At 36.0% G+C, this 22381-nt stretch overlaps 2 protein-coding genes and 1 long non-coding RNA gene across 4 annotated transcripts; 1 reads left to right on the plus strand and 2 right to left on the minus strand.

Moving 5' to 3' along the window:
* The first annotated feature begins 2587 nt into the window (after positions 1-2587).
* LOC148787724 (uncharacterized) lies at positions 2588-9481 on the plus strand. The gene is made up of 2 exons (XR_016065756.1): positions 2588-2847; positions 9018-9481. It is a non-coding gene; the product is annotated as an uncharacterized LOC148787724 (long non-coding RNA).
* LOC110012124 (uncharacterized) lies at positions 4524-10674 on the minus strand. Of its 2 annotated transcripts, none has more exons than XR_002287257.2 (5): positions 10116-10671; positions 5549-5653; positions 5184-5456; positions 4996-5104; positions 4524-4915 (listed from the first exon to the last, which is right to left on the minus strand). XR_002287257.2 is itself a non-coding variant. In XM_088881151.1 (5 exons), exons 3-5 carry the CDS (start codon positions 5429-5431, stop codon positions 4577-4579), a joined length of 621 nt encoding a protein of 206 aa, XP_088737277.1. In that variant the 5' UTR covers positions 5432-5456; positions 5549-5653; positions 10116-10674; the 3' UTR covers positions 4524-4576. The 2 variants fall into 2 exon arrangements, 1 of the variants encoding a protein (XP_088737277.1); XM_088881151.1 differs by having other exon boundaries at positions 5259-5456; positions 10116-10674.
* Positions 10675-11751: 1077 nt separating this feature from the next.
* Positions 11752-12968, minus strand: LOC105164528 (short-chain dehydrogenase virD-like). Its single transcript, XM_011083178.1, has 2 exons — positions 12964-12968; positions 11752-12088 (listed from the first exon to the last, which is right to left on the minus strand). The coding sequence occupies exons 1-2, from the start codon at positions 12966-12968 to the stop codon at positions 11752-11754; spliced, it is 342 nt and encodes a 113-aa protein (XP_011081480.1).
* Positions 12969-22381: the final 9413 nt, after the last annotated feature.

Below are 22381 nucleotides of genomic sequence, written 5' to 3' on the forward strand. Positions count from 1 at the left end.
TGATGTAGATTGGTATCATACAATAGAACTGCTGATCACAAAAAAATGGCTTGTTTATCTCTATTAAGGTCCCATTTGATTCCTTGATTTGAATTTAATATTTATGCAACTGTTATTTTGGCCAGTTTAGATGTTATTATCTGCAGTTTTCATGTTGTATTTAGTTATAAATTATGCGAAGCAAAGATGTAATATCTTTGTCTTTTGCATAATATTCCCCTGAATTATTTGATTTGATTTGATTTTCAAATTATGTAGCTATGGCGCAAGACATGGGTAAGTTACTGCACCACAGACGGTTGGTAGCGTTTTATGCTGCAAATGTGGTATTTTAATGCAACCAAATACGGTGAACTTGTGTGACAAATGCCTACAGTCCGAGTTTTATTGAGTTTCAATATGCTCCATTCAAGTTTTAATATATTTCAATTTCAATTCATAATTCTTTATGATTAAATTTCCTTAATAATTATTAATTAATTTCTCAATTATGTATGAAATTATATGGACATCACATAAACACATTAAGAGGGAGTATTAAAATTAATGTGTTTTTTTAGTATTTTTCTAGATATTTAAAGAAACCTAAAATTATCCTAGATAATTTTCAGAAATGTTCTAGATAGTTCATGGTTTGTTGAGCAAGCCATTAATTACAGTTACAAATGTATGATCAAGAACTGTCCACTATCTATTACAAATAGGCTTGTAGGAAGATGAAATGTGTAGAGAAAAACTATGCAATAAACTACTAACTATCCTCTCCAAGCTTTCTAGCTTTCTTGCTCCTCTTTTATTGGTCTATCCAACACCTTCCAGTCTAGCCTTGTTCTTCATATTTCTAAATAATCAACTTGATATTCTTTCAATCACCAATCCCTTTTTTAAAATAAAACTATTTGTTGGTGCACACGGTTTTTGTGAGCATATAGAAAATTATAGTGTGAGATAGAGAAAAAAAAATTATGAAAAACTCAAACGTAGTGAAGTGATGGAAAAGAAAGAAATATGTAGAAAAAAAAGAAATGTGGGGTAAAGTAAGAGAGACAAAATAAATTATAATTATGAGTTTATTAGAAATATAGAAGATTGTAAGAAAAAATAAATATGGAGAATGTGCGAGAGAAAAAGTTAATTGTAATATGGTTCATTAAAATTGTGGAAGTTTGTGAGGATAAAAACTATGGAGAAAATGAGAGAGAAAAATAGAGTGGTGGGTTGAGTCGAAAAAAATTATAATCATAAAATAATTAAAAAGTATTAAAATTATTATTATGAGCAATTTTGTTTGAAAGACTAAAGTTAATGAAAAGGCTAAAATGGGACAATAAAAGTTGGTATGATCAATGTGTTTTGTTTCATAATAACTAGCCACTGTGGCGCACCGTCCCTGCGTGTATATAATAAATAATATTTTATATTTAAACTATATTACGAATAAGAAAAATATATATAAACCAACATATTATATTTCTAAAAGAAAAAAGAAAGAAAGAAAAAAAGCACTCGGATGAGGGATACTTCCATGCTCGATGTCACGCAGCATTTACCCCCGATTAGCGGTGTTTGAGATTCTATTTTCCTTGATGGCGGTTCTTATGCTAATAAAATAGTTTATGATATTTTTGGGCATTTAGGCCCAAAGGTAGGATGGTCTTTATTACTTATGGGCCTTTCAAGATTCCCCGAAACACCGTTCTACTATGATTAGCATTGCACGAGAGACTCTCCACCATGGATCGGCCGTGGCTTCAGCACCTCCATGGTGAGTGCGTATTATGTTCCAGTGGCACCCTTGAGACTTACCAACACCTATTCTTTTGTTGCCCTTATACTAGACAGTGTGTTCGACTGTTGCAACGTGAGGTCCGCTTCTCTTGGACCACTAGAGGATGAACCATTGACGTATTGATTGCTGCATGGAGATGGATGGGGAAGCATGTTATCAATGCTGCTTATCGCAATCTTTTGGTATCCCTTGTGTATCACATTTGGAAAGAATAGAATCGGCGGAGATATTAACAGTTGGATCGTGATGCATTATCCCTTGCTCGGATTATTCTTAGTGAGATTAGACTCCTTATACTGAGTGCTGAACTACCTCATAGTATTAGTACTATTACTTTATATAGAGTATGGTGGATACCATGACATACTAAGATCGCCATTTGCTTTATACACTCTGTACCTTTGCTTTACTTTAATGAAATTTACCTTTACCAAAAAAAAAAAACAAAAGAAAGCAACAAAGAAAAAAAGAAAATCAACTTAGGGGTATAATTGATAATACAATAAAATTGGTATTGCGAGGCCTTAATGCCGTTTGTGTGAGAAAAATATTTTTTCTTTTTATATAGTATAGATATACAAAATTAAACAATTGCAATTACATTCATGCCAACTGTGGGCTGTGGGCTAGTTTACTAGTCACAGGCCCAACCTAATTAATATTCTAGAAAGTTGAAACGGGCCGAACCCAAAACAAAATGGTTGAAGCCCAATACTGTTGTCTAGCCCAATTCAACCACTGCCCTAAAAGTCTTGTTTCAACAGCCTAACAAAGCAAATCTAAAGTGACTTCTCAACAAACAAATACTGCGTCTCCTTCCTGTTTTCTCATTTCACCTCCTATCTCTCTATCTGCAGCCGTCACGCGATCAACCGCCTCCTGAGTTCTACCGCCAGAGTCTTCGTTCGTCATCACTCCTCAAGTGAGTCAATTAATAGGATTTGTTAATCGCTGTTGCACGAACACCGCCGCTAAAACCAAGGTCGCCGCGAAGCCAACTCTCTGTAATTTCCCTAGCTACCATCAATCGAATTTCTACCAAAAAGGCTCACTAAAAGGTAGGTATTCTCTTGTAGTAGCTCTCTTTCTTGTGCTTCTATTCTCTATTACGTGGTTTTGTGCGTAATGCTTATTTTTTTTTCCTTTTTTTTCTTTTTGCAATCGACTTCTTTTATTTAGTGTTTCTTTTATTTGTAATTTAGTGATATGTTTAGGTATGTTTTCTGCTACGGATATAGGTAATAGTTTTGTTATAATAGATGGAGTCGGCTGCTGAGGATTAATCGTTGCTTGATTTTTCTAATGGTTGTGTCGTATAAATCAAAGGTGGAGACTCGAACAAGTTTCTTACTGAACTGATTGTTTAATAATTCATTTGAATTTTGCTGATACTTTTAGTAATGAGAGTACCATGTTTTTATGCTATTTTGTGTTAAAAGATAGAACAAGTAAAGTTATGTGACTGAACTGATGTAAATTGGTATAATACAACAGAATTGTTGATGACAATAAAATGGGCTTGTTTAACTCTATTAAGGTCCCATTTGAGTCCTTGATTTGACCATAATCCTAATGCAACTGTACATGTTATTATCTGCAGTTTTCATGTGATACTTAGCTATGAGGGTTTTTTGTAATAAATTATGCGATGCAAAGATGTTATATATTTGTCTTTTACATAATATCCCCCTCAATTATTTTGTTCTGTTTTTTTCCAAATTATGTAGCTATGGCGCAAGACACGGATACATTTACTGTGCCAACAGATGATTGGCAGTGTTTTATACTGCAAATGTGGTACTTTATTACAAAACATGTGTGCCAAATGCCTGTGGTCTGAGTTTTAGAGTTTCAATTTGCTCCACTGAAGTTTTAATATATTTCAATTTTAATTTATAAATCTTTATGATTAAATTTTCTTAAAAATTATTAATTAATGTCTTAATTATGTATGAAATTATGTAGACGTCACATAAACACATTAAGAGGGAGTATTAAAATTGTTGTGTTTTTTAGTAAGATTTTAGATATTTAAAGAAACCTAAAAATAACGTCAACAACTTTGACAAATCTTTTGGATGTTCATGGTTTGTTGAGTAAGCCATTAATTACAATCACAAATATATAATCAAGAACCTTCCACCATCTAGTACAAATATGCTTGTAGGGAAGATGAAATGTGTAGAGAAAACTATGCAATAAACTACTAACTACCCTTCTTCAAGCTTTCCAGCTTTCTTGCTCCTCTTTTGTTGATCTAGTCAACACATTCCAATTTAGCATTGTTCTTCATATTTCTAAGTAATTAACTTAATATACTTTCAATCACTTGGAACACATATTAGATATTGATTAATAATTCTAATTGGAATGGTTATATATTAATTTGGAATGATTTGTCCAATTTAGGAACACTTTTTCGGGCAGTCGTTGGAACATGATTCGGAATGAGTATTTATTAAATTTGTAATACTTTTTTTAGCATTGCTAAACCCATTCATAAGTTTTGAATTTTACAATTTTATATAAATTATTAATATATTTAATAAGTTTGAATAAATAAATAGATTTATACATTTTAATAAATTTACAGTTAATTTGATGAAATTTGAATTAATTTTATCTATAAATTTGATTAATTGAATAAATATAAAATGATGGAATTTAATCTTCATTATGAAATAATTAATAATTAAAAAATATTATATCAATATGAAAAATTATGTAATTACAAAAATGAAAACAAAAATATAAAATCTAATCTAAATGGTCATCATCAACGTCGTCCTAATTCTCAGCCTGGGGATTCGTCAGAGGCCGGGCTATAGTGGACGAGGAGGCCTGCATCATGTCCATCATGTCAGCCATCATCATCTCGAGATGGCCGATGCAGTCCTCCATGACTGGATCTGGTGGTAGCGATGGTGATGGTGATGTGAATGTGCGGCTAGACACATGGGCCTCAGAACCAAAGACAAATACTCGACCCTTGTTCTTACCTCTGACTGCAGCCAACCACATCTGCTGCTCCATCATTGCCACCGAAGCCTCGGACTCGACGGGAGCATCGAGGTCGTCGGCTGTGGGCTGTGGTTGATGATCCTCCAGCATCTTCTGGAACGTCTCCTGTAAAACAAAAAAAAATATTAGTACTTTATTAAATAAAGAATTATTTATTAAAGGAATAATATTAAATATTTAGCTACTTTTCGTGACCTCCACCACCATCGGCCCGCTCCAGTCGTCGTCTTCTTTCTTCTTGTAGCACCGCTCAAATAATTCCATCTACTTGGGCGGCCTACAAAGCTCTGTCTCCTGTATAAGAAAAAAGTAGTTAACTAATTAGCATCATAATTAAAAATAATAATTTAATACATAAATAATTTTTATTTACTTATCAACTTCTTCTTGTGCATGTTGACTGAGGAAGACTCCCTCGGTACACAGTCGAGGACGCCGTGGGGTTCACCTTATTCTTGGAGGACTCCTACTGGAAGTCCTTGCTGGCCCAGTACAACTGGAGCTGGAGCCAGACCTTGTTGGCCAGCCATAGTGGCTTGACCAGGCTAGACCAGACGACGGAGAAGGTCTTCCGGATGTACTTCCCAGCCGATATGTGGAAGACCCAAAACGTGGACTCATCGTCACAGTCCCACCAGTAGGTCATCTGTAGTAATAAAATTTTTTAAAACACTAGTTAAATAAATTAAACAATTAGATTTTATATTAGATAAAAAAAATTTATTTAAAACTAATTACCTTCATGATGTCAAACCAGAAATGTTGGTGCTCCGGCACTTGCTTCAGACACAACCACAGGTGGGGAAAATGTTCCCGCACGACCGCATTGATGCGCTCGTGGAACTGTATGTCAGATCTTAATTTAGTTTGATATTAAATAATTAATTAACATTTTCAAAATAAAATTATTCATAATAGAAAAATTATTTAACAAACTTGCCTCGTGTCATCGAGGCTAATGTACTAGTGCGCTGATGGTAGGTGGATTAATGATGGTGGTGGAGCAGCCGCTGGTGTGGCAGGCTGCTGTAATGCGTCATCTGTAGCCGTATATGCAGCACCAGATATACCAGCATCATCTGGAGTCTGCGGGACAGGGGACAGTGCGAGCGTATCAGGGGTGTAGGTGGTCGAGGGGATGCTTCCTCGACATGAGAAGCATCTAATGGTACTGGTGGCAGTACAGGGCCACAACCGCGGCCACGACCACGACCACGACCACGCGATAGAGGCGGTGTACCAATAGACATTATCTACAAAAATTATATAAAAGTATTAGTTTAAAGCTCGTTGGATTATAGAGATTAATATGTTAATAAAAAAGAATATACTAATTTTTTTGATTATTATGTAAAAATATTAATATTGAAGAAATTGGACCAGATTAATTTTGAGATTATTTACATTATTATGTAAAAATATTAGTATGTATTGGGAATATTATTCTAATTTATTTGCCTAATATGTATTGAATCCAATTAAATACATAAGCCCTTATTGTCATCATTAAGATCCAACTTATTAAATAACAAGGTAATATAATAACTTGTGGAATTAATTTCAAATTAATTCTTTGTCCTTTTCCGGTGATTTGTGTGTGACTCTTTAAGTTCACCTTTCACCTAGACTCGCTAGTGTCTAAAACTATTATTAGTTATATCTAATTTAATTAATAATGCTTGATTAACTTTTAATCAAGAAAGCCCGTCACTATGGGTGGCCGTCTAGCAATGGTCCATGGCACTAGAGACCAGGTGAATGTCCGTGTGAACATTTAGGCTCTCGAGTCCATATAAATACGGTCCTTCTATCTACCGTATCCTGGCCTTAGTTTAGGGCATGGGATTAGGTATCGATTCCCATCTAAACTAGGCTTCTATGCTTTAATACTTGAGACTGCTCTACGCTTAATTGATTGACATAGGAACCTCCTTACCTATTCGATAAACCACTATGGCCACAGGTTCATAAGGTGTAAGCCCGTCTTCAAGTACATAGGAGACAATTCTACCAGATATTAATAGGGGATGGATCCTCTTCTTGGAACTCACCATCCTCGATACATACTCCGATTGCACTCGACGAGGTTTATGATGATCATGTCTGCAACACAATCACCTCGCGCACATATCCAAGATATAGTCATCGTATGCACGTGACTGTTGTGGTTCCTTAAGTGTGAGGACTACTCCTGTAGTATTGGAACCGGGGATTCAAGTCAGACCGACCAAGCCTCTAATGCTTCCTTATGATGATCCCTGTGAGTTAGTTCAGTTGATTCGGGCACCTAGTCGATCGACCTACTAAGACATAAACACCCCATGTTTATCACCGATGAAACACGGTACTCACTAATTGAATGCGACTCTTAGTGCAAGTCTCGATAGGACTCTCAATGCCCAATCTCAAGGTTCTCGACCTGGAACGTTTCAGACCTAACCGTTTGGAAATTGGTTTCATAACCACCATCCAATACCCGACCTAACTGCATGGTTGCCAATTGGTCTGTGAGCTTTGTTGTGTTGTTCAAATAGATGCAAACATACAATATGAGCACAACAAAAGAATACTCATTTTATTCACTTAAAATAATATTACATAATATCGATTAATTGTCATAGTAGAATACATCCAGACCAATCTAATTGGCTTTTTGGTCATCTATCCTAACACCAGCTCCCCCCCATAAGTCTCGGGTTCGGGCTTTGTGCCACGCCATTCGTAGGGAAAGGGCCAAGATTAACCAAGTGGAGGGCGGATAAAAAAAAAATTATCTGTCCAAGGGCTTACATTAGATTTGAGCTTATCTAAAAATCTACAGTTTGACTTAGCAGTAAAATAGAAGAAACACGGATCCCCGGACATCTTCGAGGTCATAAACTTATCAAGGGACTAGAAGTTATCAAAACTAGGCTCGTGATGACGATAACGCATAACTAATATAAACATGAGTATATGAAGAGTGGAATTGGGGGCTAGCTGCATAGGGCATATGTCTAAGCGACCTAATATTTTGGATGTGGGTTGAGCAAGGGGAAAAACGAAGACCTGATTCGAGGTGAACAGTAGATATTGTGCAAAAGCCCTTAGGAGGTCGATGCATTCTATCAGAAGAATGAGGAAGAATTATCTCAAATTCATTGGGAATATAACACTTTTCCCTAATCGCTCTGGGAGAAATGTATGGAGATCTAACGACTCCAACCCAAAGGTTCCTAGACATCATGACTTCATACTGCTCTAAGTTTTTATCACTCGGATCTACTATTTCTAAGTCAGTTTCTACCCTAGTTAGAGGAGCGGCTGAAGGACCTGCCTTAATCGGAGGAACAACGCAAGGACCTACTCCATGAGGAATTGGTTGGGGCGAACTTGCGGTCGACCCCGAAGAATTGGATTTGGGGCTAGATTCCGAACTCGAACCAGTATTTGAACACATAATGAAAAAGAATTAAGGGAAGGAGATTTGAAAGATACCTAGAGAACGAGTCTCTTAAAGCTCAACAGATCGCACCTAGGCAAGCAGCTCGCATGAAGGGGGCATGGAACAAGTCAATAGGTCAGCATATATATAGGCGATGGAAGGTGGAAAGGCACGCTAAAATGGATGGTGGGATGCGAAGGACTATAAACAGATCCAGGGGTTCAGAATGAGCGATTGATTAAATTCTTTTAATGGGTTTAACACACTAAGAACAATTGAGAGAGTAATGACGGGGATTTAAGTAATTATTAATGAAAATGACATACATACACCCTAGAGTAGATATTTATTAATAGGTTCTACCCGCGGGATCTGCGAACCATGATTCTAGGTCGGGTTGCGGAGCCGACCCAGATACTTAGGATGTTTACCTGCACATCCGAGTCTGGTCCCAAAACTTGACCTGTATCCACGATTTGGCTCCAAGATCCATTACGAGGGACCATTGATTGTTTTAACACCTTATGAATCAAGATCAGGACACGTGGTGCAATGTGAATGAACCACTCCAAGCATGCAAGTGGATCCATTCAGATATTATATAAATACCCCATATACAGTTCATTTATGGTAAGATATTAATTACACTGAATACCATACTAGTTTGCTTGAGATTGAATTTAGCTCGCTTATTCTATCTTGAATTCCTTTACTGACTTAAGAGTCAGAGGGTTTTAGCTGAGGATGTTCCAACAAGACTAATGATCTGCTCTCTTTTCTCAGGTACCAAACTTTTTGGAGGACACGAGGTAGCCGATGACCTGCAATCCGGATCAAGGGGAGTGCCACTTTCACGGATTGCAACGCATTCTTGGGCATCGCGGACAGCGGCTGCGAGTTGTGGAATTTGAAACCACTGGATGTGGCGCCGTGACTATACAAACCAAACATGTCTCATGGGCGACATCTATCTAGACAACATCAGGTGACTGGCGGAGCCGTGCGCTTGCCGGAGGGGTTTTGTTAGGTGGACCACATAGAAACGGGATGGAGTGATATCTGACTCGGATTTAGGGGTAAGGTTTGTTTTAGACAATAAGTACAAAAGAAAGGATAAAGGCCCAATATCAACTAAAACACACCAAGTTAAGCTGGGTCAAATCTATCAAAATATTTATTATGTTTCGGACTATCTCCATGAAAATGAAAACAAGCACAACGATAATTTTCTGTGTTTCATGCAAGCACATGTCTAGCCAAACATAAACAAATTCACAAATACCTGTCACCCCTTCAATTAGTATATTCATCAAAACTGTACACAATAACAATATTATTGTTGCCACTTCAATGGTCCTTATGCCTCTATAATACTGGCAAAATACAAAGGTATTCTGCTGTTATTTTTGTATTTTTTCCTCAAATTGAATTTTTTATTTCAAATTTTATATATTATATTTGGGTAAAAAGCAATTTACCTTATTATATTTTTAAAAAAGATAAAAAAATATCTCCTTATAATAAATAAATTAGCAAAAATCCCACCTATGAAAAAATTAAATATGGAAAATACCCCTGTGGGGTAGGATTTGTAGTACACAATTCCATTTTTAGGTACTTTATTTTTTAATTAGATAATTATATTTCTTACCCTTTATTATGGACCGTTGGCTCTTAACTAGTTAAAATCAATGATCAAGATTCTATCTCTTTTATTTATATGTAAATATATATATATATATTAATAAAGATAGCCAAAAATTATGAAATACTTAATATTTAATATAAAATAATTGAAAATTACAAAAGAAAATAAGAATTATAATTCAAATTACATTTAAAATGTAAAAGGAAAAAGATAAGAAAAAAATAACCTTGTACCTTTCTCCCTTCACCCAAGGCAGCCCCCCTTCCCTAGTCCTCAGTTGCCACCACCGTTGTCTTCTTCAGCCTTCGCTGCCACTGCCATCTTCCCCCCTCTCTGTCGCAGCCCTTGTTGTGAATATTGAATGGAATCCTGGTTGATTGAGGCTGGTTGATCATAGTGGCAGCAGACTAGCAACAGAGGAAAAATCATCCGTGGAAGAAGACGCGTTTTAACGTTTTCTTGTTTTCTTTGTAATTGTAATTCCTGACTTTATAAGTTGTTGACGGGGCATGACGTGTATGCCACCTAGTGCTGGTGTGGACTAGTGGTTTGGGTAAGTGGTTAGTTGAGTTTCTGTTCATCGTCTTCTCCCTTGTATTTAACAGAAACTGTAAATTTTTTCTTTGGAATGAAATCTTGATTTCTTCACTTGAGAATAACGTTCTCCTTCATTGAATTCTACGTTCAAATCACTCAATTTCTGAACAACCTTGCCTCCCCCTCTCTCCTCCCCTTTTCCCTTCCACCGCCTCCTCCTTTCCCTTCCCTCTCAGCCCCCCTCCCCCTTCTGCTCCCCCCAGCTCATAGCTCCTAGCCTCCCACTCAGCTGTCGTCTCTTCCCATCGCCTCCCCCTCCTCCTCTGCCCCTTCTCTCTCTTTCTATATATATTAGATATATATCTTTTAATTGTATATATATATATATTACATATATATAATTTTAACTATATACATATATACTATATATACAATTTTAAATTTAAGGCGTTGATTCAGATTAAATACAATCTGAGCCACTCATTTTGATTAAATAAAATATAAATCATAGTCTCGTTAAATAAAATCTAAACTGTTCGATTTTAGTTTGACAAATTTGGCCCTTTGATTTGTATTACTTAAATATAAACCGATGATTCATATAAAATAATAACTAACGGTGGGTAAACAAGGATATTTTTGTCATTATACATATACAAAACAAAAAATCCACATATGATTGGCGCGTGTACCACAACTCCAGTCCAAGGGGGTATTTTGCCTATTCATTTTTCCAAAGAGGGTTCTTTTGCTAATTTATTTATTGCAAGGGGGTCTTTTTGATCTTTTTTGACAACACATGGGAATGAATTGTTTTTTACACTATTATATCTTATACCTCGTTTAATATATTAGTGAGTGCGACCCATTCTATGTACGTGCATAATTATTATAAAATATTTAAAATAAAATATTTTTAAAAATTATATTATTTAATTTTATTAGAGTTAAAAATTATCTAAAATATACAATATAATATATATTTAAAATATAAATGAATGAGAGAAAAAAAATTATCAAAAGGTAGTTATGAAAAATCATGATGTATGGAAAAGTTAAAAACATTTATTCAGTATAAAAAAAAATAAAAAAGTAACACATCAATAAATTGAAAATACCGGTAGGATGCTCTTCAATTATATATACTGTAGATGCACACTACGTCTCATTTTTCTTGATATACAATAAATAACATAATTTTTACATATTAAATAAAATAAAAAATAAAATATAATCTGAAAATAGAAAATTCAAATTCTATGGACCTGCATCATATATCATGGGGTTATAAGAGGAAACTACCCAAGTTATTGCGGGATATAGCAAGATATATCAACAGTTGAATTTCTTTCTGATGAGGAAATCTCTGATGGGAAGGGGCATATGGTGCAAGATTGCCATTACTCCGGACAGATGGCCTAAGGAAAGCCAAGCAGGTGGATTCTGCTTCAGCACTGCGTCGACCGTCTTCTTCGCAAACTCTTCTGCAGGCGTTGATTTAATGTTCTGGGAAAGCATTGCTCTTGCTCGAATTGCTTCTTCAAACTTCTTGTACAACTTCGATTCTGGCAGCCTATTGTATGTTGCTATGGAAGAGTTTCCTATGTTGGACTTCACAGCACCAGGTACAACATTGATCACATCGATCCCAAAGGGTCGTAGTTCCAGTCTGCACAAATATGTACTGATTCTCAGTTGTCTTAATGTCCTCTTGGACAATATGTTTTGCTAACTTTTATGATCATATTTTCAACATAATTCGTTTAATTCTTACTATAGTCCATCAAATAGGATTTAAATGTGCAGCACATATGATTCTTTATTTTCCTAAACTCATAATTAAGTAACAAAGAATGAGAGTTTTTGTGCTAGATCTACAGAGAAAGCAGAACACAGTAGTAGTTTAGTATTTGGGCTCTTATAGTTAGCAAGTATGGGAAAAATAGGTAGTACACGGGCGAAAATATGAAAAGAGTTGCAAAATGCAATAGTGATGACCACAACAAGGCAGAATGGGTTCAATGCTTCTTTTTTGAAATATTGAAACAAAAAGATCGATCTGACTCGCATGTAAACCAACTATGTTGGGAAGTGGATGGGTAGTGGCTGGTTTGAAGGCGGGTGGGTAGGGGTTGGTTTTTTTATTTTTATTTTTAAATAAAAATGTAGATATTATTAAAACTATTATATATTATATATAAAATAGTATATTTATTCTTTTTATAAATATTTGTATATATTTTAAATTAGATATTTAATATATTATACAAAAATAATTTTTTTGGAGAAAAAACTATGCACACCCGTAATAGGAGCGAGTGTATTACAGACGCTCTTCTAAGAGGATAAATTACTTTAGTTTTAAAAACACAGAGAGACAATTTGATATATTTTTTTTCATAGGATGTTATTTTGCACATTACCCAAATCACATCGGGTCAAAGATATCTTTATACTTGCCCAATTCTCCATCAAATATTATAAGGTTTTACGAACTTTAAATGGGGTAATTGCTAATTGAGATGTATATTAATTGAGGCAAACCTCATGAGATGTAGATATGATTGACCCTATGAAAAATTATAGCATAAATGGAGGTTAATATCACTGTTACTCAGCTGCTGAAGGATGGCTTGACTCATTGTCATAATAAGAAGAAACGTAATAAAACGAAGTTGCGCTTCTATTAGTTGCTCGCGACTTTATTAGTTGTGTATTGTATTAGAAATTGTTCTGTTCTTAAAAGCGCACACACGCCTTTATTAGTTAAAAGGCGAGTTAGTTTTAGTTAGTTGAGAATAGTAACTCTATATATATTTGTGTACGCCTTCTTCTTCAAACAGAACAAGAAGAACAAAGAAGAAACTTGGGCTTTTGAATGAAACTTCTTTTCTTGCTGATTTAATTCTCCTTTTATTTTCTTAACGAATTTCTCCATAGTTTCCGTTGCCAATTTTACATGGTATCAGAGCCATCATTGATGGTCTCTAATTCCTTTCGCTTTGAAACCAAGAAAATCAAGGTCACTGCCTTGTCAATTTCAAGAATCAGAAAAGGCTTCAAGAATGGTTGATGATGCAGAAGCACTCAAATTACAACCCAGTGACAATCCAGGGTTGAGCTTAGTCACTACACTTCTAGATGGAACCAATTTTCTATCCTGGAGCAGATTAATAAAATTGGCTCTAAGAGCCAAGATGAAATTGAGTTTCATCAGTGAAGATACAAAGAAACCTGAAGAAAATACGAAAGAAATGGAGCAGTGGGACAGAACAGATTCCATGGTGACTTCATGGATTCTGAACTCAATCTTACGAGACATAGTTGAGAGTTTTATGTGTACTAACACATCAAGAGAGTTGTGGATCTTGAAAGCAGATTTGGACAGAGTCATGGTCCATTGGAATATCGATTGAAGAAAGAACTTGGTGTGTCACAAGGATCTTTAACAGTTTCTGCCTACTTTTCAAAATTAAAGAAACTGTGAGATAAGTTAGCTTGCATAACCCACACTCCAAAATGTACCTGTGGGGCGGCAAAAGAAACTGCAGACATCAAAAACCATTATCAAACCATTCAATTCCTTATGGAATTGAATGAAATACATTACCACGAGAGGAATCAAATCCTCATGATGGGTCCAATGCCTGGTGTTAGTAGAGCTTATGCAATGATTCTCAGAGTTGAAAAACAAAAAGAAGAGCAGCGAAATACGTCCCAGAATATGGCAATGCAGGTGTATAAAAAGCCAGAATTTCAGAAAAAATTCCAAAGAAAGAAAAATTTTCCAGACAAGAGACTGCAGATATGTAAGGAATGTGGGAAGTTAGGGCATCTCAAGGAAGCATGCTTTGAGATACATGGATACCCTGACTGGTACAAGACGCTTATGGAACTGAAAAAAGGCACTACACTTACAACAAATAAAGTAGCTGCAGCCATTGACATGAAAATTACTGGAACTGGTGCTGTGGATGGAAAAGCCAAAACTGAGATGTTGAGAACCGAATTTCACAAGTTTCTTGGAGGATTAAAGCCCCAAACATTGACAATAACAGATGAAGACAGATATGATTTCTTTGGTAAAACTGCAGAACCTGATTCTTTTAATACCAGAAATTCTAATACTTGGATTATTGATAGTGGTTCCACATCTCATATGAGAATGATGAATTAATGTTTACTAATAAAAGAACCAATCTGTCTAATATCTTTATACACTTGGCTGATGGAACTAGACATAAGGTTGAAAAATCAGGAGACATTAGACTTAACAGCAAAATTACCTTAAAAGATACACTATATGTCCCTCATTTACAATTCAACTTACTTTCTGTCAGCAAATTATGTGGTAGCCTTCTTATTAAGATTAAATTTCTTGAATCTTGTTGTGTTATGCAGGATCACAAGACTAAAGAAATCATTTCAGTGGCCTGCTTAGTAGGGAAACTTTACGTCTTGAACTCACAGTCATTAAACAGAAAAATCATAGTAGAAACCATCCACAGTCATAGTGAACTTGATCTTCATACTTCTCATACTGGATTAGTAGGGAAACTTTACGTCTTGCATACTGGATTACCAAAACTTGATAAGAATCATGATTTCACATCTGAAATATGCCCACAAGCTAAACAATAGAGATTACCCTTTTCTATCAGTACTTTTATCCCCAAACATTGTTTTGAGCTTCTACATGTTGACCTATAGGGTCCTTACAATGAGTATTCCATATCTAAATGCACTTATATGCTCACTATAGTAGATGATTACTCTAGATGTACCTGGACTTATCTCATGCAACAGAAATCTCAAAAACCTTTCACAAGATGATCTTGACACAATTCAGCATTAGAATTAAGAACATTAGGAGTGATAATGACCCTGAATTCATGGGGGAACAATGTCAAACTTCTTTAAAAATGAGGGGATTATCCACTAAACTACATGCACATACACCCCACAACAAAATGCCATTGTGGAAAAAAAGCATAAACATCTCTTGCAAGTAGCTAGGTGCTTAATGTTTCAAGCTAACCTACTTAAAATGTTTTTGGCTGAGGCCATTTTAACTTCTACTTTCTTGATAAATACAACACCAACTCCTATATTGAATTGGAAAACTCCTTATGAAATCTTATTTAATAAGCCTGCAGATTATTCTTCTCTTAAAATCTTTAGTTGTATGTGTTTTGCCACCAACAATATGCCTCACAAATTCAAATTTGACATAAGAGCCATGAAATGTGTCTTCTTAGGATATGCTCCTAATCAAAGGGGTGATAAAGTGTATGATATGACAAAAAGTTGCATGATGGTTTCTAGGGATGTCATCTTTCATGAGGATGTGTTCTCTTTTGCTAAAAAGTCTAATGATCGTATAACCTGTTCATTGCCAATGATTCTATCTGGTAATAACCTGGATGACACAGAGGTTGCTGAAGAACCAGAAAGAATAATAGATACTGAAGTTCATGATCATGTAGATGAGAATCAAGATAATACCACTATCCTTAGAAGATCTTCTAGACAAACATCTCAACCTATAAGGTTTCAAGACTAGATTTGCTCCCAGACAGAATCTGATTTAGACATGCCTTCTATCATTCATTCTACTCATATACACAAATGTCTACATACAGTTGCAGAAATCCCGTGGAACCTAGTAATTTTAATGAAGCTATCAAGAAATGGGAATGGGTAGATGCTATGACAAATGAAATAAAAGCACTAGAAGATAACAAAACTTGGGAAATAACCAGATTACCAGAGGATAAAAGAGCTATAGGATGCAAGTGGATTTATAAACTTAAGTTGAAACCAGATGGTACCATAGATATCTAAAGCTAGGCTAGTTGCCAAGGAATATAACCAAATAGAAGGTGTAGGCTACCTAGACAACTTTTCACCTGTTGCAAAGGCTGTTAGAATAAGAGTTTTACTTGCAATAGCAGCGAAGCATAACTAGTATTTACACCAATTAGACATTAATAATGCCTTCTTGCATGGTTTGTTGAATGAAGAGATTTATATGGTACCACATGAAGGGTATTCAGTCCTTAAGGATCATGTGTGTAAACTTAAAAGATCACTTTATGTGCTTAAACAAGCCTCTAGGCAATGGAATCAAGAGTTTACATCCCAATTAGAGAATTATGGATTCATCCAATCCAAGCTTGATCATTGTTTATTCATAAAACAAACTGAAAATGGATTATTCTGTCTTCTAGTATATGTCGATGATGTCCTGCTTGCAGGACCATGCAAGAAGACTATAGCAGACATTAAAAGTTATCTGCATAACCTGTTCACTATTAATGATCTGGAAGAAGCCAGAATTTTTTCTTGGTTTGGAAATCTGCAGGTTAAGAGATGGGATTGTGCTGTCACAAACCAAATACATAAATGACATTATTGCTGATGTGGGATTATCTCAAGCAAAGGCTACAAACACACCACTTCCAGGAGGGATCAAACTAAGAAACACTGAAGGAGAGCAATGCAGAATCCAGAGGCTTACAGGAGATTATTAGGAAGGCTGCTGTATTTGGGGTTCACAAGGCCTGATATATGCCATGGAACTCAATAATTGAGCCAACATATGCAGCATCCTAATAAGTCACATTGGGACGTAGCTATTCACCTAGTTAAGTATCTGAAAGGTACAACAAATAGAGGTCTTTTATTCAATGCAGATGATGAGTTTAAGTTGCAAGTTTTTTGGATGCTGATTAGGCAAGCTGCAAAGACACAAGGAGGTCACTTACAGGTTACTGTATTTTTCTTAGAAAGGTCTTAGTTTCATGGAAAATAAAGAAACAAACAACGGTCTCAAGATCATCTGCCGAAGCAGAATACATAAGTATGATCACTACTACTTGTGAACTGATATGGATCCATAATCTGCTTCAAGACCTTCAAATACATCCACCTACACCTATTCAATTCTATTGTGACAATCAAGCCGCTCTCTACATTACAGCTAATCCAGTCTTCCATGAGGGAACAAAGCATATCGAAATTGAGTGCCATTTAGTTAGGGATAAATACAAGCAAGGATTTATTTCACCAATGCATATCTCTTCAAAATTGCAGCCTGCAAATTTATTCACAAAAGCTTTACCAGGTCTTAGATTCAACTATTTGATATCCAAGTTAGGTCTTATCAACATAGTGACAAGCTCCACTGTTGCTCACTAGTTTGGATGCTCAATGGATGTTTATATCGGTTTGGATGCTCCTGTTGCTCAGCTGCTGAAGGATGGCTTGACTTATTGTCGTGATAAAAAGAAACGTAATAAAACAAAGTTGCGCTTCTATTAGTTGCTAGAGACTTTATTAGTTGTGTATTGTATTAGAAATTGTTCTGTTCTTAAAAGCGCACACACGCCTTTATTTGTTAAAAGGCAAGTAGTTTTAGTTAGTTGAGAATAGCAACTCTATATATATCTGTGTATGTCTTCTTCTTCAAATAGAACAAGAAGAACTGAGAAGAAACTTGAGCTTTTGAATGAAACTTCTTTTCTTGCTGATTTTAATTCTCCTTTCATTTACTTCAATGAATTTGTCCATAGTTTCCGTTGCCAATTTTACACCGTATAAGGATACTCAAGTGATCAAGCTACAGTCTTGTCGTTGCTTACACAAGAGGAAGGTGTTTCGTATCTTGAACAGAAATGGAAGCTCAGACAAAATATTTATGGACGAATTTGGAGATAGGAAACATACAGACACACTTGAGAGTATCAGTAACTGCATGTAGAGCAGCTTTAGGTGCAGTATAACCACCTGCCCATGGCAAAGGGGCCAAAGCCGTGACGCTTCCAACATTAACGATTTTGCCCTTCTTCCTCGATGCCATGTGAGGTACTACAACTTGAATCAACCTTAATGCACCTTAAAATTAAGAGAAATACAGACATTATCCTACATCCTTAACTATAATATTGATCAAGCAAACTTACCAACCAATTTTTAATTAGATTATTCTCTTTTTCATGTAGTTAAGTTGGCAAAAGTACATTGTCGGGCATGTAATTTTGGAGGGTCGACATTTAAATATTCAGATGACAAATTTGTGTAATTTTAGTCCATGGCCCATTGAGAAGTTGGGGATTTTTCCATTTTCGAGGGAAAATTCGCTTTGTTTTTTGCAAGTGAGTGTTCAATTTCAAGTTCTATAAATTAAGAGACAATACTAATTTTAGTGTTACGAGGAATTTAATGAACAACAATTTCAATCGTTACATATAAAAAACATGCAAATTTCCCCAACAAAAAATCCCCAACTTCTATTCTTGTGAACCGCATATGGTCGAATTTTCGATGATCAATGTACTGAAATTATAATAAATTCAACATATCCATATTTCATTGCAAAAAATGACTCAGTAACTATGAAATAAATTTGATTTTAAAATTAGAGTCGAACTAATTAACAACTAAAATTTTCATTACTAACCTACATCATTTAATATATATTTTAAATATTTTATTGCTAAATTTATTAACAAATAAATTTCTTGTATCTAATAATATACATTCATAAAAATTTTATTTGCTAAGTAATTCCAACTATTTTTTTTGGCAATATTGCATTTTTCGTCCTGTATGTATAGGGGTATGGCAAATTTGGTCCTCTAACTATCGCGGTGGCAATTTTGGTCCTGTATCTTTCGAATTTTCGTAATTTTGGTCCTTCAGCCTATTTTAGGACCATTTTGCCCTTCTAGCGAAAAATGAACCTTAGCCCCTATCATGCTTCAAGTTTGGCCCAACATGCTTCCGAAATAAACTAAGCCCTCATAAATTCATACATTTTTTCGACCGCCTTGTTCCCGGGTATTCCAAGTCCTCGATTTTACGGACTTCTTCCAACCACACTACCGCAGTAGATGGTTCGCAGGTACTTGACTCCTTCAGCAACAAACAGCACAGCCCTATTTCGTTTCCTACTTTAGGGCGTGAAAGGGACTCCAATATTGGGACTTAATAAAGTTTTGGATAAACAAATTGAACAGAAGCCTAACTTTTTATTGAAGAAATATAGGAAATATTACATAGATATTATTCCTCCATTGGAGGAGACAACTGTTTTAGCCTCTCATAGGATAGAGGACTATACTCGTTGGGGAAACCCCCATAAACTGAAAGATTAAAATACTTGAAAGATTGAAACACTCAGAATAATGCTTTGAAGAGTAGGAGAAATTTTTCTGATGATCCCTTTCTGCTTCATTGCCACATTATTTATAGGCGTCCGCGGACTTCAAACTCGGACCCCAACTTGATTTTTTGACGTCGTCATTGCTTCCGTCATCACCTTATCTTTTTCAAATGACGTCATTGCATACGTCATCGCCCCGTCCTTTCCAGCTATTGGTCATTATGGTTTGTCGGCCATGTGACTTCTAGCTGTCTTCCTTGCTTTTGTTGACTGTTGGCTTTTGTTGTTTTCTACCGACAGTCTTATCCTTTCATCCTTTTACATCGTTTAACTTTTACTTCTCTTGGTAAAAATTTTTCTCTTTCCCTTGTCTTGGTCCGGTTCGGGTTTATTTTTCGTGATCCGAATCTTTGTCCCGAACAGGGGCTTTTCTTATTTCTCGCAGCAAGGGCACAGATGGTTATGCCATTGCCCAACATGCAACATGTTGCACGTCTTCATCCTTGTGGCTTCGGTTGCCGGCAGCTTATTTTCCCAGATTAACATCCTCTTCTTTTCGAATAAGCTTTCAGCAAACTCCGTGCTTTTTCCTGTCATGGAATTTAACAGGAAGGATCCATTCACTTTGTTTGAGAAAATCTTGAACGGACACTTGACTTTGTCCATCTCTGTGAGACAGACCCATAGTCCCCAAGTCTCCTGGTAGAGATACTATCTTCACTAATGGCTGATACCAAGGGAGCTTCTCCTGAGGCAGCTTTTTGATTTTGTTAAAAGCTACCATATCTGGCCTCTGCAGCTTCATGAAATGGAATGCTGGATGAGACCCCTTTTCTGCAGTTTCTGGAGCTACTGAAATAAATTTTATCTCCAGAACATCGCCTCTTTTTAAGTAGGGGTTGTTTTGCCATGAATCAAAGACCGCCCCACTAATCCACTCCGGAAGTTTTGAGATTTCTGAAAAACTCGGTGACATAGTATGAACTAAAGCAAGAGCTCCAAAATCATACCATTCTCTGACATCTTCTGGTTTAGACCCTTCTAACATCCAGACTCTGTTATATTTTTCGGACGTTTCGATAATGGTCTTGCCTGGATTGACTCCTTTGCGGGAAATTAATTTTTCCCACATACGTTGATAATCCTGCCAAGCAGAAGAAGATATTAATTCGTTAGTATTAGCCTTAGAGGTGCCCTTCATTGGCCTAAGGCTAATCTCTCCCTCTTTAACCCAGAGGTGTTGGGTTGATTTGAATCAACAGGAGTTTGCACTTCCTGAGACTCAATTGTTGCCGTTTCACCAGAGTCTGGTGATGGCCTTGTGCAATCAGTACTTGAATCCGACGCTACAGGTGTAGAGCCCTGTACTCTAAAGGTATGTTTTGGGTCATGCTCCCTCAACTCGCGAGTCATCCCGGAAGGTGATGCCTTTCGAATTGGTTCTCGTAAGTCGTTCCATAGCGAAGTGGATGCTAATAAGGAACTCCTTATTGCGACCTGGACCGTGTCTAGATCAGCTCTTTGGATTTGTCCGGCAACTTGAGCATTAACTGCTAGCTGTCCGAACTTTCTGTCAAGCTCCTCAAGATTTTCCCGGAGGTGCCTGAGTCTCAACATGATGGAGTTTGCTTCAGATGCCTCCATCTCTTGTCAGGAAATCTGCAAGAACATTCTCATGAGATTTTGTAACGACAATATTATAACAATAATATTGGCATTCTGCTTGCCATCTGATAATACGAGCTTTCTCTATTTTTGATTCTAATATATTTTTTAAGAAAGCCTTGACATTAGTATTATCAACTTTTAAAGTAAATTCCTTAGCAAGTAAAAATAAAGGCCATTTTTTGAAAGCCTTCCAAACCGCAAAGAATTCTTTCTCGTTTATGTGCCAAACTTTGGCTTGTTGTTCTGAGAACAACCCTCCGGTATATCTACAGGGTTCTTCCCCTGTAGTTGTCTTCTTCATGAGCACTGCCGCCCATCTATAATCATTGGCATCTGTGTAGACTACCAATTCATCCCTGTCCTGCGGTATAGCAAGCTTTGGAAGGTTACTGCAAACTTGTTTCAGCTCACGAACCCTTTTGGTGTGGATTTCTTCCCATTTCCACTTTGAACTCTCCGTTTCTTTCAGAAGTGGTCGGAAATCCTTTCTGTATCTTGCAAGATCCTTAATGAAGATTCCTGCAAAATTAACAACTCCCAAGAAGCTTTGCAATTGCTTCTTGTCTTTGAGTACATCTGGAAAGTTGCGGATTTTTTCCACAATATGGTCCTACAACTCAATTCCTGTTTCGTCAATAAGGATTCCTAAAAATTCAATCCTATTGACTGCAATAGTAGCTTTCTTTTCAGAAAGTACTAAACCCTCCCTATAGCATGCATCAGAAAATATTTCAAGATGTCTAATATGTTCATTCATATTTTTTGATGCAATCAATATGTCGTCAATATAGACAAACATGAATTCAAAGTAATCTTTAAAAAGATTATCCATTTTTCTTTGGAATATCTGAGGTGCGTTAGCTAAACCCATTGGAAGCACATTCCAGATATACTGTCCTTGAGGTGTGGAGATGCAGTGAATTTCTTTGATTCATTCTCCATTTTAATCTGATAAAACCCAGATTTGCAATCGAATTTAGAAAACACTTTTGCCTCTTTAATGCAATCAATTAAGTGTTCTCTACTAGGAATGTAATAACCATCAAACTCTAATATCTTATTAATACCTTGATAGTTAATAACCAACCTGGGTTTACCTCTCTTAATCTCGCCATGGTTTCTTACCAG

The sequence above is a fragment of the Sesamum indicum genome, linkage group LG6 (genome assembly GCF_026168435.1).
Source record: "Sesamum indicum cultivar Baizhima isolate 11 linkage group LG6, ASM2616843v1, whole genome shotgun sequence".
NCBI lineage: Eukaryota > Viridiplantae > Streptophyta > Magnoliopsida > Lamiales > Pedaliaceae > Sesamum > Sesamum indicum.

Coding starts and splice junctions, on each gene's coding strand:
- LOC110012124 (XM_088881151.1), bottom strand. CDS start 5,431: ATGAGTCCACGTTTTGGGTCTTCCACATATCGGCTGGGAAGTACATCC. Junction 5,105..5,258: donor AGGAGTCCTCCAAGAATAAG/GTGAACCCCACG, acceptor TTTCTTATACAG/GAGACAGAGCTTTGTAGGCC. Junction 4,916..4,995: donor GGTGGTGGAGGTCACGAAAA/GTAGCTAAATAT, acceptor TTTGTTTTACAG/GAGACGTTCCAGAAGATGCT.